The sequence below is a fragment of the Poromitra crassiceps genome (genome assembly GCF_964638095.1).
Source record: "Poromitra crassiceps genome assembly, chromosome: 10".
In the NCBI taxonomy this organism is placed as follows: domain Eukaryota; kingdom Metazoa; phylum Chordata; class Actinopteri; order Beryciformes; family Melamphaidae; genus Poromitra; species Poromitra crassiceps.
In genome coordinates, this window is record NC_139631.1 from 33,775,427 (window position 1) to 33,798,672 (window position 23,246).

The window sequence follows — 23,246 nt, forward strand, 5'->3', positions numbered from 1 at the left end:
ACCGATGTTACTATTGTGTAGAAGAATAGTTGTTCACGGATGTTTGTTTTTGAGTCTTTAATAAAACCATATTTCCTACATTTCCACATTGTATTATGGATTTACAATTAACAGATTCAAATAGTAGTACACATGATCATAGCTATACCGTTCTGACTAAAAACACACAAAAATTATAAAGGTTTATTCTGTATTATGTTATTTACACAATAAATTAATAGTATAAAATTGTGATATACAATGCAAGTCAAACAAATAAACGTGTAAATTGAGTCTAATGACATCTTAAGAGTAGTGCAATAAATTATCCTTATCTCTAGGAATGTTGAATCGTAAGTAGAGCTGTTAAAACGAACAAATGTGCTAAATGTGCTCGTCAACTTTGAAAGCATTTTCAGCAAACAAAGTAGGCATTTCCATAATGTGCTCATGTATAACAATCACTCATTGTAAATCTCTTGCATTAGACGCTGTGTTTATAGCTGATGTGTGGTGAGCGTTCTGGCGCAAACTGGCTACCGTGCATCACCCAGGTGGGTGCTACACATCGGTGCTGGGTGAGGCCCCCCCCCTCCCCTCCCCTGATATGTGAAGCGCTTTGAGTATCTAGAGAGGCGCTATATAAATGCAATCTATTATTGTTATTATTATTATTATTATTATTATTTAACTTGACCACTCCTCTTCGTCTGAGGAGCAGCAGGTCTTGAGGCGGTCAGGGATGTTGCGGTAGGTGAGGTACTCCAGGATCCTCCTGGGGATGGGCAGTGGCTCCATCTGGTGGGTGGAGACAGAGTGGCGCAGGATGGACCGGCACAGGTGGCACAGGCTGGGCACCAACCTGGGCGCCCGCCAGAACCTCACATGGCCATCTCTGGTTCTGAAACCCGAGAGGAGAGGAAACCACTGTTAAAAACAGCTGCTGCTGTGAAATAAATGCCAACTCTTAAAGGGGCATTAAGAATGAAAGGGGCATTAAGTGATTTATTTTGATCATGTTTTGGGGGATTTTTCTGCCCAATTGTACTCGGCCAATTCCCCCCTGATTTGCTGGTCGTGGCTCCACCCCCTCTGCCGATCTGGGGAGAGTTGTAGACTCGCACATGCTTCACGTGCAGTTGCCAGCCGCTTCTTTTCACCTGACTGAGGCGTTCCCCCCCCCAATAAGCCCTCCTCCCCCGAACAGGCGCCCTGACCGACCAGAGGCGGCGCTAGTGCAGTGACCAGGACTCATACCACACCGGCTTCCCACCTGCAGAGACGGCCAGTTGTGTCTGTTAGAACGTCTGATGAAGCAAGAAGTACAGCTGTCAGGAACTGAACCCTCCACGGTGGTAGGTGAGTGCTTTTACCTCTACACTACCCAGACGCCCCGGCATTAAGTGATTTATGACTTCTATGGGCGAGCAGCAATTGTGACCTGATTGGTCGGTGTTTGGCACAGTCCCCGCCCCTCCTGATCCCCTTGAATTACAGTGGCCCAAAGTCACAGTTTCACCACAGAGAAGCAAGCTTGTTAATTAGAGCAGAAATTCAGCAGTGATGTCTTACTGGAACAGTAATGCCATGGGGAGTATGGACCCATTTCACAGCAGCCCTTCTGAGGTGGTAAAAGCAGGAAGTAAAGCAGCTCTACACTAATACCATTAATTGTGCTTCCGTTGTGTTTAGGTGTTCCGGTGCCAGGTGGCCTCATTAATGCTAATGATTACACCTGTGTTATTTCCTGCTTTACCACCTCAACAGGTTGCTGTGAAATGAGCCTATACTGTCTCAGCAGCAAAGTGCACAATAATGGACACCTAACGCATGCATACTGTTCACAGGGGAGTTCAGTCTCATCAAGTCATTTCACTCTTTCTTACATAGATATTAAGCCTTGAAATCTCACTTAAGAGAAAAACCTACCAGCGTCCACCGCGTCGCAGAGGATGATGTCAAATTAAAAGTCCCCTGGTATACCTCAGGGTCTAGTTTGATGTTTTTGTACTTGCACCAAAATATACATCCAATAGGCAATACTAGTGTCCTCTAGAGAGAGAGTGGCGTCAGCGGAGGACCAAAATGCGAGACTCATTAGCCAATGAACAGCCAGGAATGGGTCTCGTGCTACTTTTGCATGCTAAAATAAAGCTGATAATGTATCATTTGATTCAAGAAAAAAAAAAATCAGAGAACAACACAAACTGTCCATTTTGCTGCAACTCGACAGTGCTGCTTAATCCAGGACCTTACTTCCTGGAACTCTTGAGAGTAAAAAAAACTGGTCCATTGGAGTGAATGGAGATGTCGCAACTCTTCTTACACGGCTCTGGGCAATACTACGTAATTTGAAATGAAATGTAACAACAACCTAGCAAACTCTGGTTTGGACTTAACAACGGTGTGAAAATGCCATAAGTTCCTCTGGTGCAATTAAGGAGATACTCAGACTATTCTTCTCTTCTACCATGCACAGTACAATACGGTTTAACTCTACAAAAAACCCAGAATCCTTCAGCTACACCCAGTTTGCTGTGAGGAGGCGGGACAATGGAAGCTGTTCATAACATTTGTAGCAACAGAATACTCTGTCGCCCGTGACCCCTCACATGCTCTTCATGGGCAACACAAACTCTTTGCCCTCAGGAAGGATGCTGAACTAGAAAAACAATCCTCTCCTACACGTCCCTGAAGAAGGCCCTGCGAGGCTGAAACCGGTCAGCGGTGATAATTTTAACTTTATGATGCCCTAGAAAATAAAGGCTTTTTAACCTTGACACCTTGCCTCAGTGTGAGATCAGTGCCTGAAGCAAGCCGATGCTTTCCCTTTGAATAGACAAACAACAGATCAGGAATTCCTTTGCACCACCCTCTCTGCAGAAGCCTCTCTACACCACCTGAACCAGATGCTCTGGCACATTCCTCACGTACACACTTCAGACGTCAACAACACAAGTCAGCACACGTTTTTTTGTCCCAAAACGGAGCACGGGCTGGAAAGTGAGTTTTGAAAGGCATAAGTCTCAGCACCTGGCCAGGTAATTGTTGAATTATTGGTGTTAATCTGCAGATACAGTATTTGAGTTATTTTCCGCAATAAAGGCAGTAAAGGTGTGACTTTATAGTGTGGTGGTGAGGCGTTGAGGTTCTGTACCCCGTGGCGACCACTCCTCCTCGTGGATGGAAGTTGCAGCAGAGTCCGTTGGAGCTTCGGTCCTCTTTGGTCTGCATCACCATGCCCTGCTTCCCCGGCTCCCAGATCCGAAGTGCTCTGCACACACAAAACATCTGCCTGAGATCTTCTCATTCAGTCTAAGTGACAAGACAAGATTTCCAAGATCAACACAATTCTCACCTGTCCTCGGTGACTATTGCCAAGTGCAAACCATCGGGAGAGAATTGTATCGCTGAGATTTGGTTTTGCCCGTAGATTTCACAGTAGTCACTGTGGATAAAAGCAACGTTGTGAGGATTTTTAAAGCATGAAAGTCAGGAGTGCAGTCAGGAATGGTGCAGATGCACAGGACTTGAATAGTGAATCTGACAACATTAGAGACACAAGATGAATGGGAACATAATGCAGGGACAGGTTGCACCAGTTGGAAATGGGACACCTGCACATATTTTCAGATGGTGCAACAGATGTCAATAGTGATAGTGAAAGTGTTGGATGTAGCTGGGTTCCAGCTTAATACTTAAGTTATTTACACCTACCCCCAACCTACCCTACCACTACCGCCAACCTACCCTACCCCTACCCCCAACCTACCCTACCACTACCGCCAACCTACACTACCCCTACCCCCAACCTACCCCTACCCCTACCGCCAACCTACCCTACCCCTACCGCCAACCTACCCTACGCCTACCCCCAACCTACCCTACCCCCAACCTACCCTACCCCTACCGCCAACCTACCCTACCCCTACCCCTACCGCCAACCTACCCTACCCCGACGAATGGAAAACTGTGCCTTGAAACAATAAAAACTGACGCTTGCTTTTTTCTAGTAGGAAGTTAATGTTTTATGGCTGAAAATGTTCAGGGACGTAGAGCAGGGATACTCAACTTGCTTTGCCGGGGGACACTTTTGTAAAATGACAGGAGGCCAGGGGCCAGTTAGCCTAATAAACACAGATTAATATACATTTTTCTGTAGCGGATTGTAGCCGGAGTTTAGTCTGACAATTTTGTGCACTCAGGATAGTTAGGTTAACTTACGGTAAGTTACTTAAGTACATTAAGTGCCTGGGTGGCGAGCAGATGGCGGTATTTGACAAATTAGCTGGAGCTCAGTCAAACTTTATTTAAGACTAGTTTTCATTAGAAAATGGTCGGGGGGCCACTCTGCACCCTATCGCGGGCCACATCTGGCCCCTGGGCTGCAAGTTGAGTAACACTGAGCAGAGGTTAAACCCACCTAAATTCAGTTTACCGCCCTTTTTATTTATTTGCATAATACTGTACTTTACTTTTTTAAAGATAAATTCATGGTATAAAACACATTGTTGTAAGTAGCTTCAAACTGATATGAGTTATGAGTACCCGCATTTGGTAATAATGTAAAGACTGCCCATCTGTGCACAAGTCACTATACTTTAAATCCATTACACACCCCCCCCGCCCCACCCTTCATTTTGGCCAGGCACTGGCTGCATAACAGCACACAGGATCACTGCAGCGAAGGGGAAACGTACACCAGAGTGGCCAGTTTCTCCGCAGTGTAAGGGTCCCACAGGTCGATCCACCAGCTGGAGCCGCTGAAGGCGGCGGTGGCCAGCAGCGCCCCGTCAGGAGAGAAGTGGCATGACGCCAGGAGGTAGAAGGTCTTGTGAGTTCCTCCCGTCAGGTTCCTTATGAAGGTATATGAGCGCAGGCTCCACAGACACACCATCTGATGAAGGCAAAACCATTCAGGCTTCACGAGACTCTGCTGTTACAACCATTAAACATTCTGATTTATTTTATTTTGACTAATGATGTTATGGTATGATCTCTTCCAACCACAACCAGGGGAGAGGTGCAATCCTGATTCTGTATCGAAGTTTTACATCAATCAAAGACTGTAAAAATAAGCAGTAGAAATTGAGCCCAGGTCTGTAATGGACACTTTGAAGGTTTGGAAGCTTAAACTCCAACTCATAAAATATTAATAAAACATCTCCTTCTGCATTTTAAGAGGTCATGTTCAGGAAGGAGATACATCTTTCTGGTGTATTAAAGGTCTGCTTCCTTACTCACTATATATACAACCTTCCCCAAATGTAAAAATAAGACATTTTCCCAGGGAAAACTCTGTAACTCACCCTGTCAAACCTGCCGACCGATGCGATCATGCTGCAGTCTGACGATATGCAGCAGCAGCTGATCCAGTCTTTATGGCCGGACAGGACCTGCACCTTTTTACCTGCAACAGACAGAAAACATGCAGAACAATTAAAACAGACTGAATAGGAATTACGTTTGACACAAAAAACATGTTCATTCTTCATAAACCATTGCTGGCGTAGGTGAGATGAAAAAAAGGATTAAACAAAGGAAACAAACGTAAAAGTAATACACACCCTATATAAAAATAAACAAACAAATTAACCTTTTAGTCAAAGAGATAGAGCCATTGTACTTGCAGCTGTTTAGTCTAGCCAAATCACTTGAACTATTTGAAACCCTCCCTGAAAGTACACAACTTCTGTTTTCTTTGAACTTGAAACGGATATAATTAATTATAACGAGACGGTGGTTGAACACGGACCTTCGGGTCTTTGTTTGGTTTCGTCGCACAACTGACTTCAGTAAACGCACGCACGCACACGCACACACACACACCTTTCTGAGCCAGGTCCCAAATCCTCAAGGTCTTGTCACGAGAAGATGACACGAGGGTGAGCTTCCCGTTCTGAGGGAAGACCAGGTCCCTCACGATGCCCTCGTGGCCATGGAGATCAAACAGAGCATGACCTGAATGTGCAAAAGAAAAGGAGAAAAAAGCAATATAAAAACATAACCGAACAAAGCACAGCTAATATTCTTTCCAAGAGAAAACAAACCCCCCACCAGTCAAGACGTTCCAGATTTTGATCACCCCGTTGTCCAAGCCGGTGGCCAGAAGCAGGCTGTTCCCTTTGGACGGGACTGTGTTTGGACGTGCTGCTGTGGATTTCGGTGGTCTGGGTCCGAAGGCGAGCCCCCACACCGGGTGGCCGCAGCTGAAGCTCTTGTCTTCTCGGTAGCATTCGCCATCCTGACTCTCTCTGTGCGTGAGGAGAGCAGCGAGAAGCCTGACAATATAAGAAACTGAGACATGGGGGGCCTGGGGGTGTGAATCTGAATGTGTGTGTAAGTGATGCTGCCTTCAAGTGCTGTTGGAAATATTGCAAATATGATTTCAGCGTTCCTGTGAATGACCTGACAATTTGGTAAATACGACTGGGGAAGATACATTTTCTGTGTTACTCTGGTGGTAACCAGAGTTGCCAAAATGAGAGATTTAGGGAGAATGTGGAAAAGATAGAAGCTGTGTCAAGAATTGATGGCTATGTAAATGTATAATTATAGTATGCTTCTATTTTCACTCTTTGATTAACTTTAACTTGTCATGCATATCTGTGCTATGCCTGTCTAGTTGTGACTGTCCTATTCGTCCTGTCTGTTCACGGCAGAAATATAAAGTAATTTGATAAAAAAAAAAAAAACGAATTTACAACCAGTTCCAATCAATTTCCAATGCGCAGTATTTGCGAGTGGTATGAACGTTGAGTGGTGTTTACGACTTCGAGGCTTGGAAGCCGGAGTTTTCGAGGAGTACTTGAAGGCAGCATTATAATATATAGTGCAGGTGCAGGTAATCTGATGTAAACCTACTCCGAGTCGAGAGGCCAGGCGACCACCCAGACAATCCCGTGGCCCATTGACCAGGCGAACCAGGCTCCGTCCGGGGAGAAGTCCACGCTCCAGGTCTCGCAGCCCGCCCGACCCTCCAGGGAGGGCGGGCGCCTGGTCTTCAGCTCCAGGATGAGTCCAGGGTCGGAAGCTTGGGGGGAAACGCCACACACATCCATCAACACGGTTGTTTGAGTAGGGAATGAAATGTCAATAATGTACCCGAGAGACCTGAGTTGCCCTTCCTCGAGTCTGTCATCGACAGATAACTCCCACACACCCACACACACACAGCACCGCTCTGCTCTGCTGCCGCTGCGTTACCTAGATACCGCTGACGACCCAGTGCTATGTAGACCGCGGTGAAGTTCGTTTCAGGTTGGATTTTCGTCTCAACCCCCCCCCTTCCGAACCGGGCTATTCATGTTCTCATGTTGCATTCCAGACTACTCGGATTTTGGGATTTTCTGACCTACTAGTCTAGAATAGATTTTCGACAGAGGTGAATGAACATCCAACCTAAAACTAACTTCACCGCGATGTTTTGTAGCTGACTGACATTACGATAACAGGATTACGCTCACATTACACCCGAAATAGACAAATATGTTGTTGTGATTATAGACCAGCTATATGCGACTTACATGTAGGTAGACCCGCGTTGTTGACCGTGGAACACATCGCTGCCAAGATAATGACCGTTGACAGCTCGAGTTTATCACATTCTTCTCCTTCGCGTTATTATGGCAGGCTAACTTCCTGAAATTCTCCTCTCCGTTCCAGTACAACAAAACCATAGGTTATAAAAAAGGCAAGAATGAGCAGGTCCGGACAGGCACGAGAAGCTTCTCTCTCTGTGATGTGCCAGTCTGAGTCTGCCAGAAGCAAAAAAAAATGTGCAGCTGATTTCCTGTTGTCTTGAGTCACTCCCATCCGATTGGCTGCATTGTTGTTGAACTCTGTCACGTTTTCTGTTACGTAACCTCCTTAACTGCCTTCCTCCTTTAATCAATAGCCAATATCCATTCTTATTGATTTCCAGGACTGGTAAACCCGTTTGAACTGGTTGCACGTTGAATAATTAACCAGTAATGGTTGACATATGTTGGTAAACTATGACCTCCAGTGGTGGTTATCACAAGGCAGACCACAATACAAACAGAAAACAATTATTATTTAAGAAAATCTTCACATGAACCTAATTGCATCAGTTTGATAGTGCTTAGTATGATGTATACTGAGATTGAATATCATCCAGATTATTTCTGCATAAAAAGGTTTCAGCTCCACTGCATCCCAATTAATTCAACAAAAGTAAATGACAAAATTGACTCCACTGCATTATTCATCACAACCAATTAGTTATTGATCCAAAACCTAAAAGAAGCAGTCACGTGTTTTTTTTTAACAACTCCATTTATGCACATCAACATTAGAACAACACATTCAAACTGCTGTACAAACAAATGGCATCGATCATAGAAATTAGTTTACAAAAACATAAAAAAACAAACTTTACATGTCTTCCACCAATCCTGTTCACAGTCTCATTGGGAGTGAATGTTATGTACCTATAAAACATTTAGCTAAAACCACCCAATACCTAAAATGTTACAAGATCCACTGGTTCTTCTGTCTGTACAGTGTCTTCTTGCTGCTGCGTCCTCGTGTCAGCTATGTCTGCGTCCTCATGGTCGCCTAAAAAGAAGACAATTGCATTTCATATCACAAAACGATTCCACGCTTTTACAAAGCAGCAAATCAATGCAAAATGCTGTGATTATTCCTCACTGGATGGGATGCGGTGTATCTGGACGAGCGTTGTGTGGTGTCCGTTGGTGACAGGTGGCAGCCTGGGCACTGTGTCCTGAAACATCTGCTCATCGTCCGACTCCACCAGACTCAGAACGTCTCCGTTGTCTTCCTCCATCCGCCTGGGAGAACACGCAGATTATTGTTCAGATAAAATGGCTGCTACAGGTCAAGTGTCAACACTGTGTGTGGATGAACCTTCTAATGGTGATAGAGATCTGAGGAAAACTCCTCAGATACTCTCTAACACTGTTGTTATATATCTTCCATCTGCTGAGGTGGGACAAAGTCAACTTTGTCCCAACTCAGTCTCAAGTCTTGAGGCACACGTCTCAAGTCAACTAAATATCTAGGACTTTTCAATGAAATATGGTTTTAATAGGATAACTTGGTAAGAGCCTTGTGAGTTTGATTTCTATTATCATTTTCAACTTCAAAAAATGCATTCATTCTATACAAATTCAGTTTTGTCAAGTCTCAAGTCAAGTCTCAAGTCAAGTCCCAAGCACTTAAAATTGTGACTTGAGTCTGACTTGAGTCCAAGGCATGTGACTCGAGTGCCCACCTCTGTAGCTCTGTGGTGTTCGGTGCATTCCAGGAATTATTTTGTGGTGAAGTGTTGGAATTTACTTGCACTGACGGGATTCTGGGCCAGAATATTTGACTGGTACTCTAAGGCCTACGGGGTGGCCCTTCAGCCGGAGGCAGAACTCGCCATCTTTCGGCTGCTCGGAGTCTTCTCTGAACTTTCCTACAGCTGTGCAACAGTCTCTGACACTGGGGACAACTGTCGCCAAAAAACAAATTCTGAAGGAATGGAAATCTCCCTCTCCACCCTCTTTCCAATTGTGGTTGACGGACCTCTGTTATACGCATGGAGAGACTTAGGTTCCTGAGAACCAATGCACTTAGAAAATGTATAACTATCTGGGACCCGTTTTTAGTCGACCTTTTTAGTCTATTTTTTTTTCATTTCTTTCCCCTGTGTCTGAGCCTGTTTGTCTGTTTTGTCTTGTTTGTGTTGTATAAAAAATGTGAAAATAAAAAAAAATTAAAAATTAAAAGTGTTGGAATTTACATTTTTAGTGACCCCACTGTCGGCTCAACCTGCCTCATCTGCTCCTAGTTCAGTTAGTGATTTCCTACATTTCCCAGAATGCCTTTCGACAACCTAATGAGAAGTGTCGCGATAAATATTGTTGCATTCAGTTATGGGTTATAGTACATACAGCTGGAGAGATTAGTGATAGCAGTAGCATAATTAAGCAACAGCGTGGGAACTTTTCCAGTTGAGAAAAGTGAGTCACACCTTACTCAACACTCTTGTGGCTGCTTTGCATTCTCAACAGTCAGTGGAAGAATTTGGTCACTCTGCTTTTCTACAATGGAATTCTCTCTGTATGACCCAACGTCTCTTGGTGCAAAATGGTGAGTCTAGAAAGAAAGCCTCGCTCTTTGATTCTGAGGGACACCAAGACTTGATGTTTCTGTTGATGTTTTTGAGAACTAAAAAGTTTCTGCTATCCATTGTATCTGCACTGGAAATGTCTTGATGTGATATGATGTCACCTATGTTTGGCCAATTGTCCTTAAGAATGAGGAAAAAATACACCACCAAACATAAAGTACAATGACAATAGTTAATTTATCAGTGTTAAATTGTCTTCGGATGGATGTTCCTTCTTCGCAGATTAGGTCTTTGACCATAACCATACATTGTGTGTAGTGCATTAGTAAATGTGAGATACTCACCCAAAGCCACTCCCTGCAATGGAAACATGAACAGCAATTGTGAAATCAGCTTTATTGGTGGACATTTCTGATTCATTCATGCATGCTCAATGCACGCTGTGACACATCTTGGATTGACACATGCATTATATGAGATTATAACGTGATGAAAGAATGACTGATCAAATCATATTCAACGTCTGTGAGTGACGTGACATGGAGCAGGGTCAGTGGCTGCATGCATTTGTGACGTTCGTGCTTGAGATACAGAGAAATAGCAGAGAGAGAAAAACAGAAGTTACCGAGACAAATCCGGTGGCGGCTGGAGTACACCGTTTTAGCTACGATGAGGGCCGATCCCACGATCAGTGCGGCTAAAAACACACCGATGATGGCTCCTGTGGACGCAGACGAAGCTGTGGAGATGAAACCACAGACAGAGAAAAGCTTGTGAATGTACATCTGCAAAAGAAGAAGGGAGGAGGAGCAGGTTTCTCGGCATTCCACAGGTGGGGCCTGCTCACCTGCATTGACTGGCTGCTTCCTCCACATGTCAGTCTGCCTCCATTCATATGGAATGAGTCTGTTCAGCGTATTGTTCTTACAATCCCTCATGTCAGCCCCAAGCCCTCCTGCAGGTTCCTACACATTTTACACCTCAACATTATGTTCTCCCCCACACCCATTCTTAATTATTATTTATATATGAAACTCCTGTTCCATACATACAACTTCCTGTACAATATTGCACACCTTGCAATATTATACATTGCAAGATCAACGTAACCCTACCATAATATCACTGTGATGATTGTTTTGAAATGTAATTTTTCAAATTAAATCCAAGTGTTTCATTCATACTTTTTTTCTGTGTGTACTTTTGAGTGTGACCATCATTCAGTGTTTTTCAATCTTCTGTTTGTTTTTGTCATTTTATGATTTGACCAAATCATAAATGACAACTGCTGTTGTCATTGGCAGAGACAGAGGGTCATAAATAGACAATTTCTAATTTTGACATTTAATGTAATTCCAAATGTAATGCAATGGTTTTAAGGCATTCACTGTTTTTAATCCACTCATTGTTCTTAATCGATTTCACACGAAGCACTTGCATTCTGTGTATGAATGGTGCTATATAAATCCCTGTATTATCATCCACACCCAGCCTCCTCTGGTCGCTCACTCACTCTTCACGGTGAGGTAGACTTCCAGCTCGCGGACGCCGATCGGGTTCTCGCTGCGGCAGAAGTACACGCCCTCGTCGTCCTTGGTGACGTTGGCGATGGTCAGCCTGAAGACGGGCCCAACCGCAGACATCACGTACTTCCACCCGGGCGCCATGTCCGCCTGCGCCGTGCCCCTCTTCCAGGTGGTGTTGGCGGGGGGCAGGGAGGTGGCCTCGCTGCAGGTTAGAGTCACGCTGGTCCCGTCCAGGGCGGTGACCAACGGCTCACCTTCAGGGAACGGAGTCTCTGAGGAAGGAGGATGAAACACCAGACTGTGATCACACTGCACCCATAATGCAACTCTTCCCATTTTAAACATTAGCAGAATACCCGTGCAGTGTATCGGGGGGGGCATCACAAGTTCTGCCATTAATCTGCACAGGCCTCGCTCACAGAGTTGGCATGGGGCCCTTTTTTTTTTACCCCCCCGATTTTTTATCCCATTTTTATCCCCCATTAGTGCTAATTTAATTTATTTATCCTGGTTGCTGCTCCACCCTCTGCCGATCTGGGGAGAGCCGAAACTGGCTCCATGCTTCCTCCGAGACATGGGCAGTTAGCCAGCCGCTTCTTTTCACCTGACAGGGGAAGCTTCACCGGTAGGACATAGCACGTGGGAGGTTCACGCTATTCCAACCAGTTCCCCTCCCTCCGAACAGGCGCCCTTAACGACCAGAGGAGGAACCACATTAGCAACCAGGATATTGCATGTTTTGGTGAAGGGGGTTCCTATATGAGGGAAACCCCCGGGAGGCACGGGGAGAACATGCAAACTCCACACAGAAAGGCCCTTTTGACGACCCCACCCGGGCGGTGGGCACTCGAGGACATGCGGACGGGCACGCATTCCTCCAGCGTTCACAGCGTCCCAGGTGGGAATCGAACCCAGGACCTTCGAGCTGTGAGGCGACAGCGCTTACCACTGCACCACCGTACCCCCCCATGGGGCCCTTTTTTCATAGTCCACTTCCCGGGCTGATTCCAACTCCGTCCAGGTGTGCGCCTCCACTCTGGAGCTCTCCATGGTACTGAACCTGTGTTGAATCATTTTGGCCACTAATTAGCCATTTTTGGCCATTTAGTCGACCCTAATTACCTAATTAAAAAACTCTTCTCCATTCGGTCACCGGCAGGGCTGCTCTTTACACTTGCTGAAAGATTCAGCGCGATCGCACGTGAGATGGCATAGCTGTGGCCGAACACAATTCTGCTCACTCACTCACAGACCAGACAGAGACTTGGCATTCTTATTATAGGATAAGCCATTTGGTGGCTATTTTTTATCCAAAGCGCCTTACTATAATGTAGTGAATCTCAAACTTTTTCATTTGAACATTTGAACTCATAAATTAGTCCACATTAGGGCCATGGACCTAACCTGACTCAACCAGATGGGGCGGTATTGAGTTCACAAATTCACAATCGATGTAGGTTGTTAAACAAATGTGAAGCAACCTACATCCATCTGGCAGCGCCAGGTTACCATGGACCCCCATTTGATTAGATTTCAGACCAAAATCTGAGATTTCTTTTTTTATTGTCAGATGTGATTTTTCCCAGAATTCCATGACAATCTCTGTATTGTAGGTAGATAGATAACAGTGAAACTATGATCTAATTGTTCAATGAAATAATGCTGAACTTTAACAGTTTGCTGGGGACCCCCATGGAACCCCCTCATGGACCCTGTTAGTCGCCGGACCCCACGTTGAGAACCACTGCTAGAAAGGGCTATCAAGGCCTCTAGACTCTGGAACGACCTACCAGAGGAAATCTGGACAACAAACTTTTTCCTGGGAAAAACTACAGACACCGAGTGTTAAGAACAACAAATAAGCTTTCCTGAATTGATTATAGATGGAATCACAATTGTGCTCTATCAATCAGCGAGAGGAGGAGCAAAAAACACATTAATTTATATTAAAAAGTCTTGTATTATTATTACTTTAGGGAAAGTTATGTAAGAACGGGGTAACTTAAGGTTTCACATGACAGTGTGACATTGAGTTCAATGTTTATGGCATGGGAGGCTGATAAGGTTATGGCAAGGTAAACAGCACATTTTGGCATTCTCCTTGAGGAATCCTGTCTCACTAGTGACTCACTACATGTTCACTGTCTCACTAGTGACTCACTACATGTTCACTGTCTCACTAGTGACTCACTACATGTCCACGTGTCCTGCACCAAACACCAATGACTGCTAACTTTCTTGTTTTGGCATGGCAGCCTGGGTGTGTGTCTTATAAGACACACACACCAAAGTCTAATGTCAACGAATCCAGAGAATATTAATTATGGGAGTTTACCAAGACATGGGTTGTGTAAACACCGACAGTGTGTTGCTACAACTAAGCTCATATTCAGGGTATTAATCATACAGTATTATGATAAACACATATGGAGAACGGCAATATAAGCAGCGTTATTGGAGGATTGTTTTGACATTTAAATACCACATGCTAAACCTGAATAAAACTGCCCATTAGAGATTTGACTAGACTAGCTGCCAAACATACAATGAACTGTTGCATGGTGAAGTTGCATGGCAGCAACAGAAATACAATGGGAGAAATATGACTACAGCTGATGACAGGAGGGAAATGACTAGCGTAACACTGCTTGTATAGGGGAGGAGGCACATGTTATACTATAGGGGAGGAGGCACATGTTATCCTATAGGGGAGGAGGCACATGGTTATCCTATAGGGGAGGATGCACATGGTTATCCTATAGGGCAGGAGGCACATGTTATCCTATAGGAGAGGAGGCACATGGTTATCCTATAGGGCAGGAGGCACATGGTTATCCTATAGGGGAGGAGGCACATGGTTATCCTATAGGGCAGGAGGCACATGTTATCTTATAGGAGAGGAGGCACATGGTTATCCTATAGGGCAGGAGGCACATGGTTATCCTATAGGGCAGGAGGCACATGGTTATCCTATAGGGCAGGAGGCACATGGTTATCCTATAGGGCAGGAGGCACATGGTTATCCTATAGGGCAGGAGGCACACGGTTATCCTATAGGGGAGGAGGCACATGGTTATCCTATAGGGCAGGATGCACATGGTTATCCTATAGGGCAGGAGGCACATGGTTATCCTATAGGGCAGGAGGCACATGTTATCCTATAGGGGAGGACGGACATGTTATCCTATAGGGCAGGAGGCACATGGTTATCCTATAGGGCAGGAGGCACATGTTATCCTATAGGGCAGGAGGCACATGGTTATCCTATAGGGCAGGAGGCACATGGTTATCCTATAGGGCAGGATGCACATGGTTATCCTATAGGGCAGGAGGCACATGGTTATCCTATAGGGCAGGAGGCACATGGTTATCCTATAGGGCAGGAGGCACATGGTTATCCTATAGGGCAGGAGGCACATGGTTATCCTATAGGGCAGGAGGCACATGTTATCCTATAGGGCAGGAGGCACATGGTTATCCTATAGGGCAGGAGGCACATGGTTATCCTATAGGGCAGGAGGCACATGGTTATCCTATAGGGCAGGAGGCACATGTTATCCTATAGGGCAGGAGGCACATGGTTATCCTATAGGGCAGGAGGCACATGGTTATCCTATAGGGCAGGAGGCACATGGTTATCCTATAGGGCAGGAGGCACATGTTATCCTATAGGGGAGGACGGACATGTTATCCTATAGGGCAGGAGGCACATGGTTATCCTATAGGGCAGGAGGCACATGTTATCCTATAGGGGAGGAGGCACATGGTTATCCTATAGGGCAGGAGGCACATGTTATCGTATAGGGGAGGAGGCACATGGTTATCCTATAGGGCAGGAGGCACATGGTTATCCTATAGGGGAGGTGGCACATGGTTATCCTATAGGGGAGGACGGACATGTTATCCTATAGGGCAGGAGGCACATGGTTATCCTATAGGGCAGGAGGCACATGTTATCCTATAGGGGAGGACGGACATGTTATCCTATAGGGGAGGAGGCACATGGTTATCCTATAGGGCAGGAGGCACATGTTATCGTATAGGGGAGGAGGCACATGGTTATCCTATAGGGGAGGAGGCACATGGTTATCCTATAGGGGAGGAGGCACATGGTTATCCTATAGGGCAGGGGGCACATGGTTATCCTATAGGGCAGGAGGCACATGAAACCGGTAACGAGGTATCCATGAAAAAGGATTCCTCACAAAGCCTAGGCCTAGGGTATAGGGCCTAGGTATATCAAAAACTTAAACCGTTTTTTTTCCCTGTATCAAAAGGCCAATAAGTATACTACTGAGTGCAAGTCAATGTTGCCATTGATCTTTTCACAGACTCAGGTGAGAGTTCAAGCCGTTTGTTTTTCCTGCTGACTGATGCAGTATATTCAAATCTCAGTCATCTCAAAAGCTTTTCACTGTGCAAATATTTTTTACTGCTACAAAACTTAACATGAGTAAAATTATCGCTTTGAGGGTAGAAACATTAGCAATATGTTGATAGATTTTAATTTATTTTAACATGTTTAAATGTTATTAAACAGACATTCTACACTGTGTTCAGACTCGAGATAATGAAACAGCTGTGTTGATGCTGAAAACCTATGTAGGCCTACTTTTTTCCACACAGAGAATTGATCACGAAGCGATAAGGGAACGTGTAAAGAAGCGGCCTGATAAGCAGAATCGATAATGGCATTGCTATTAATCAAATCTTATCAATTCCCATCCCTAGTTAAACTTGACTTGAGACTGCAACCTGACTATGAGTCCACAGAGGCTGAGCAGCCTCTTAAGTGGAAAGTCCATAAAACATTCAGCAGCTACACGTGACTTCAGCACAACATGCTTACTGAGGGTAAACAAACACGTCACTTCAGCACAACATGCTTACTGAGGGTAAACAAACACGTGACTTCAGCACAACATGCTTACTGAGGGTAAACAAACACGTGACTTCAGCACAACATGCTTACTGAGGGTAAACAAACACGTCACTTCAGCACAACATGCTTACTGAGGGTAAACAAACACGTGACTTCAGCACAACATGCTTACTGAGGGTAAACAAACACGTGACTTCAGCACAACATGCTTACTGAGGGTAAACAAACACGTCACTTCAGCACAACATGCTTACTGAGGGTAAACAAACACGTCACTTCAGCACAACATGCTTACTGAGGGTAAACAAACACGTGACTTCAACACAACATGCTTACTGAGGGTAAACAAACACGTCACTTCAGTACAACATGCTTAATGAGGGTAAACGAACACGTGACTTCAACACAACATGCTTACTGAGGGTAAACAAACACGTGACTTCAGCACAACATGCTTACTGAGGGTAAACAAACACGTGACTTCAGCACAACATGCTTACTGAGGGTAAACAAACACGTCACTTCAGCACAACATGCTTACTGAGGGTAAACAAACACGTCACTTCAGCACAACATGCTTACTGAGGGTAAACAAACACGTCACTTCAGCACAACATGCTTACTGAGGGTAAACAAACACGTGACTTCAGCACAACATGCTTACTGAGGGTAAACAAACACGTCACTTCAGCACAACATGCTTACTGAGGGTAAACAAACACGTCACTTCAGCACAACATGCTTACTGAGGGTAAACAAACACGTGACTTCAACACAACATGCTTACTGAGGGTAAACAAACACGTGACTTCAGTACAACATGCTTACTGAGGGTAAACAAACACGTCACTTCAGCACAACATGCTTACTGAGGGTAAACAAACACGTCACTTCAGCACAACATGCTTACTGAGGGTAAACAAACACGTGACTTCAACACAACATGCTTACTGAGGGTAAACAAACACGTGACTTCAGTACAACATGCTTACTGAGGGTAAACAAACACGTCACTTCAGCACAACATGCTTACTGAGGGTAAACAAACACGTCACTTCAGCACAACATGCTTACTGAGGGTAAACAAACACGTGACTTCAACACAACATGCTTACTGAGGGTAAACAAACACGTGACTTCAGCACAACATGCTTACTGAGGGTAAACAAACACGTGACTTCAGCACAACATGCTTACTGAGGGTAAACAAACACGTGACTTCAGCACAACATGCTTACTGAGGGTAAACAAACACGTGACTTCAGCACAACATGCTTACTGAGGGTAAACAAACACGTGACTTCAGCACAACATGCTTACTGAGGGTAAACGAACACGCCTTCTCCTCTCCCGGAGGCAGGGCCGGGTGCTGCGCCGCGCACGTCAGCGTCTGCCCGTCGAATAGCAGCGAGCGGTTCATGGTCACCGCCAGGCTTTCCGTCACCTGGGACACATAAAGAGGTCCCTCAGCTCCTTGGCTGTGGTAGTTCTCCACCCAGCGCAGCGTGGGGAGCGGGTACGCCTTGAACCAGGTGCAGCTGAACTGGACTTGGGACAGGTCTTCTCCTTGCCTCCATAGGCACTCAGGGTGCAACTCTGGAGCATCTAGTGAGGACACATGAGAAATCACAGTCAGGATTGTATTTTTTTTTATCATACATAAATATATACTAGAACTTTCGAGCGTCCCTCGCTGCCTCGCCCGCTGAACTGGCAGCGCTCATTCCTCCCATGCCTCGTTGGTTTGCCCTCGAGCCCTCGCAATAAAGTGGTTAATAATAATATTAATTAAACCTTCAAAGAAAGATTCAGTGTCTGTCATTATTTAGATACTTCTGCTTAAGAAATGAACATCATTATTATGTTACTATGTATTATTATCACACATTATAGAGCCAGACGTTTGCTATAAGCAGACAACACAATTTAGCTAATCTTGCAACTGGAAATGAAACCTTGCCTGATCTGGCCCCAATTCTAAATAGTTTGGACACCCCTGCACTGGGACATTGGCAAAAACAGTGAATGTTCAGAATTCAGGAAGTCCTGAGGAAGATCAATATCCAGACTGCCAAGAAGTGGCCACACCACAACCCAGCAGCCCGGCCCCGACCTGCTGATAACATTGTCTCACTGAGCTGAAGTTCTGAGCTGAACACACAACACACAGGGAACAAGCTTGCAAGAAATTATTTCACAGTCCTTTTAAAATACTGTGGTTAGTTTATGTCCTGCTACAGTATGCTGGCTGGGTGAGACTGGCGACTTTAACAAAACTCAAGTGGTGTCTTTGTGTCGGTCAATCTCAATCGAATATAAAAATTTAATTAGCTAATTTAATTATTGGCGTCTCGGTTTCATGTCCATTTTGACTCGACGTTGTACTGGACTTGGTTTATCTTCTCCCCAGCACTACAAACAATGTACAGTAAGGAATTGCACCTGTATACAGTTATGTAATAGTCTTCAAACGTCTATGCATTAGTAATGAGTAAAACTCCAATGCATAATTAAGTTGAAAGTTGAAGGATTTAGTACGGAGCTGCTGAAGATACAGTAGGTCACAGAGCTGCTGGAGATACAGTAGGTCACAGAGCTGCTGGAGATACAGTAGATCAGAGCTGCTGGAGATACAGTAGATCACAGAGATGCTGGAGATACAGTAGATCAGAGCTGCTGGAGATACAGTAGGTCACGGAGCTGCTGGAGATACAGTAGATCAGAGCTGCTGGAGATACAGTAGGTCACAGAGCTGCTGGAGATACAGTAGAACACAGAGCTGCTGGAGATAGAGTAGATCTACATTCATGTTGATCCTTGAACTCCCCTTGAAATGAACTTCCATTAGCCTACGTTTACTTCCTGGAAAACAGAGTAGATTTCATGGTGACATCATGCGGCACTACGAGTAGACATAAATATAATATAGCCCCAACATCCTGTTTCAACAGGACACGCATCAAATCACGGAAGTAAAGATGCCATTTCATGGGGTCTTTAAAACTCCTTAAGCATTATTTTTTCATTTGGAAAGACATCCATATGAATAATGTATTTCCTGTTTTGGTCTTTGTCTCAAATAGTCCTTGATTTAGTCTCAACCCACTTTGGACTTGGTTTTGATTGAAACTTGACCTGACTTGGACTTGGAAGTGACTTGGCCCCTTCACTACAGCTCTGTTTCTAGTTATGAGCTAAATGTTACTATGGAACTGCAGGGTACAGGTAAACTCCATGCACTCGTGATCCAGTAAATCTGAGTGTGTATCTTGCTGTATGGCCCCTCCCTCTCTAATGTGCCCTCCAATGAGAAATGAGAAGTACCCTAAACAATAAGACATCTCTCTATGATATTCTGGTTGTGTGAGTCACCTACAGTAGACGAGCAGCTGTGTGCTCCTGTTGGCTGCCTGGGCAGAGACAGTGTTCTGGGCTCTGCAGCTGTACTCCCCCTGATGAGCAGGCTGGACGTCCTCTATCCTGAAGGCCAGCCAGGATCCGGCACCCGTGGGCAGAGAGCCGTTGCTGGACGAGAATCGGCTGAAGCTCCAGGACAGACTGTGAGACGGGTAGGAGGAGCTGGAGCAGTTGAAGGACACAGTGGAGCCCCGGTAGGCGACGAGCGTCCCGTTGGGCAGGGCAGCCGCCGGACCGATGGACGTAGATACGTTTTCTGGACCTCCTGGAAGAAGGATTATGTGCTTAGTCTCACACATAACTGTAAATGAATCAGCTATTATCAGTTATAGCAGTGTTGGACAGTGACACATTACTTTTCTGTGGTATGTAGTGACTTCATGAATTTTTCTGTGCCTTGGTTATGTTTTTAAAATGAAGTTACGTTTAGTTTTCTTTTGCATCGTTTAATTTTTTGTTTGAAATTTAAAATGGTTTGAATTTTAAAGTAGAAAAAACATCTCATGCAGATACAATTATACCAATAAAGAAAAATGCAATCTATGTAGCTTGATATAAATGGCAATAGCTTTCTGTTTAAAAAACAGAGCAATAGTCTTGCATTGCATTTTAAAACAATTGTCAGCAACACACATGGCAGCACAAGCAGCACTAAGTACTGTTCAAACTTGACTTTGATGGTGGTGATGCGATGCTACAGTGTTCTACTGAGTTTATTTTAATACAGTCATTTTATAACGTAACTTAGTAGTTACTTTTTAAATAGACCGATCACCCTGCCTTAGTGTTACTTATCATCAAACACATTTTTATTATTATAAATTACATGCACAGAGCACACTATTTATTGTGGTATAGGCTAGAGCAGTGATACTCAACTTGCGGCCCGTGGGCCGCATCGGCCCACGATGGAATTGCAAAAAAAAAGAAAAGTTTTTTACAGTGCACCTGAACGCAACATGCAAGATACCCGCTGAATAAGTGTCCAAATGTTCATGTCACTCTGGCCAATACTCCACTTCTATTATAGTATTTCAGTCTGAAATAATGGAATATCTTTCAATAATCTATAATTTAGCTGCTAAATTGTCAAATACCGCCGTCTGCTCGCTACTCAGGCACTTATGTATGTACTTAACCTAACTAACTTAACCTAACTAACTATCCGGTGTGCACAACATTGTCAGACTAAACTCCGGCTGACACCCCAAAAACCTACAATCCGCGACAGAAAAATGTATATTGTTTGTTTATTAACTGGCCCCTGGCCTTCTATCATTTCACGAAAGTGGCCCCCAGGCAAAGCAAGTTGAGTATCCCTGGGCTAGAGCAAGAGCAGGGTTGGATTTCTTGAGGAAAAAACACATACATGTAGGCTACTAATTCATAGTATTGCCGTGATGTCACATGCATTTCCTACCAATATGATGCATAGAAATTTATGTCGTTTGATTACAATCACCTGTTATTTTCCTACCAAGATGGCCTTATGGTGATGATGATAATGATGATGATGCAACAGAATACTATGAATAGGGATTACTGTGTGTCAGTAGTAGCTGTCCAGTGAATTCAGCCTTCTGTAGTAACCTGGCCTCAGTGGCCTGGTCTAAATGCAACGGTATGTCATGCTGAAGAACCAGTTTCAACACACTGCTGCAAGCAACTGATCTGAATAACAAAAAACATGACTTCCACCAATCTATCCATGGACATGCAGGACAAACCACTGATGCTCAACCTTTTTCAAATGGCAATTTAGTATACATTAGGTCCACGGACCCCCATTTGATGAGATTTGGTTTCCCAAATCTGAGAACATCTTTATCGTTAGATTTTTAAATTTTGTCCAGAATTCCATGGAGATAACAGTGAGACTATGATCAACAGACAGTAGGCCTACTTCCACATTATCAATCTGAGTTATCTTCTTGAAAGTGAAATCATGCTCAAATTTGCTGGGGACCCTCTAGAACCCCCTCCCAACGACCCCTGGTGGTCCCCGGACGGACCCCATGTTGAGAACCACAGAGACAAACTATTGGCCCCACATGGACAAATATACTTACTGGCTACTTGAAGCTGGACCCTTGTTTGGATGGTGCTGTTAGTGTTGGGGAATGTGGCATTGCAGAGGTAGCTGCCCTCATCACCTTCCACGACTTCCTGGATGTTCAGAGTGCCATTCAGGACTGTGAGCCGCAGCTGCCCGGGCGAAGGGATAATAATTTCTCTTCCATTTTTCATCCACCTCGTTGAGAGCGGTGTTACATTATTACCGTCGGCGTCGGTGGAACACGGAAGCAGTGCTCTGTCGCCCGGCGCTGCAAAGACGGGTTCGCTCGAAACTTCACCTGAAACTGAAGACAGAAGGGACATGCATAAGCATTTCCAGGCCAGCGGAACCAAACATCTCGCTACACCTGCGTCATGTCTCCGTCTGTCACAGGCAGATAGAAAACACTTGACCGGTGTTCTGTCAATTTATGCTGCCCTGTCCAAAAAAGATAAAAAATAAAATAAAAAATAATAATAATCATAACAATCATCATCATCATAATACATGTATTTAAATTATGTGTTAGCATGCGCACAATCGCTAGGTAGCGCGTATCTAGGTAAGTAGCTAGGCAACATACAATTGGCGGAACACCTGTTGCAGTTACACGTTAATAACACTCACCTGTCACATAGAAACACAGTTGTAGAAACGCCGCAGCTGTAACCACCTTCATGTTAACTTTCCAATGCCTACATCGCCTGGAAGGTGAACAAAGCCTATACAGTCCAAACCTGTCTGACTAGTCTTCCAATTTGGAGTTGTGTTTGTAGAGCAAATGATACACCAGGATTCAGGAACACCAGTCTGCCCATTATAAAATACACCAAACTTTAGGTAGAATATACCAAATGTGACCAAACTGACATTATGACTCCTCTCGCTCCAGATCAGATTTTGTACACTTGCATTATTGTTTACTAGGGCATGCTCATCCGGAAACTTGGGCACTAAACCACACCCTGTGGTCACCTTGTTAAAGGTACAGTAGCTTAGGTAGGCTACGGCAGATTTCAGCTTGTGTCCAGCTTGTGAGTGACCTAACCACAACTGAGCCATAAATACTTAAAAACCCCCACCGTAGGCCGTTTACATCAATTAATATCCCCTTCATTCATGCAAAAAAAAAGGCAACATAAGGGCGGAGACTCCATGGAAGCACCCCCATACACCCCTTTAGTTTTTGATTGCTTTATACATAGGCTAATGAAGAATTCGGGGAGACAGGAACTTTGCATTATTAACCATGTAGCCTAAACCACAAAAATTATACAGATCTCT

At 44.5% G+C, this 23,246-nt stretch overlaps 2 protein-coding genes across 3 annotated transcripts; both read right to left on the reverse strand.

Annotated features, from left to right (window-relative positions):
- Nucleotides 1-96: 96 nt before the first annotated feature.
- On the reverse strand, nucleotides 97-7,720 carry wsb2 (WD repeat and SOCS box containing 2). Of its 2 annotated transcripts, none has more exons than XM_083644600.1 (9): nucleotides 7,506-7,720; nucleotides 6,844-7,012; nucleotides 6,037-6,260; nucleotides 5,809-5,940; nucleotides 5,289-5,389; nucleotides 4,680-4,876; nucleotides 3,338-3,427; nucleotides 3,137-3,253; nucleotides 97-880 (listed from the first exon to the last, which is right to left on the reverse strand). In XM_083644600.1, exons 1-9 carry the CDS (start codon nucleotides 7,540-7,542, stop codon nucleotides 667-669), a joined length of 1,281 nt encoding a protein of 426 aa, XP_083500726.1. In that variant the 5' UTR covers nucleotides 7,543-7,720; the 3' UTR covers nucleotides 97-666. The 2 variants fall into 2 exon arrangements, with proteins under 2 accessions (XP_083500726.1, XP_083500727.1); XM_083644601.1 differs by having other exon boundaries at nucleotides 100-880; nucleotides 6,037-6,233.
- A 558-nt stretch (nucleotides 7,721-8,278) lies between these two features.
- On the reverse strand, nucleotides 8,279-22,869 carry vsig10 (V-set and immunoglobulin domain containing 10). Its single transcript, XM_083644597.1, has 9 exons — nucleotides 22,590-22,869; nucleotides 21,976-22,266; nucleotides 19,866-20,171; nucleotides 17,810-18,094; nucleotides 11,595-11,879; nucleotides 10,707-10,820; nucleotides 10,426-10,438; nucleotides 8,653-8,795; nucleotides 8,279-8,559 (listed from the first exon to the last, which is right to left on the reverse strand). Exons 1-9 carry the CDS (start codon nucleotides 22,639-22,641, stop codon nucleotides 8,465-8,467), a joined length of 1,584 nt encoding a protein of 527 aa, XP_083500723.1. The 5' UTR covers nucleotides 22,642-22,869; the 3' UTR covers nucleotides 8,279-8,464.
- Nucleotides 22,870-23,246: the final 377 nt, after the last annotated feature.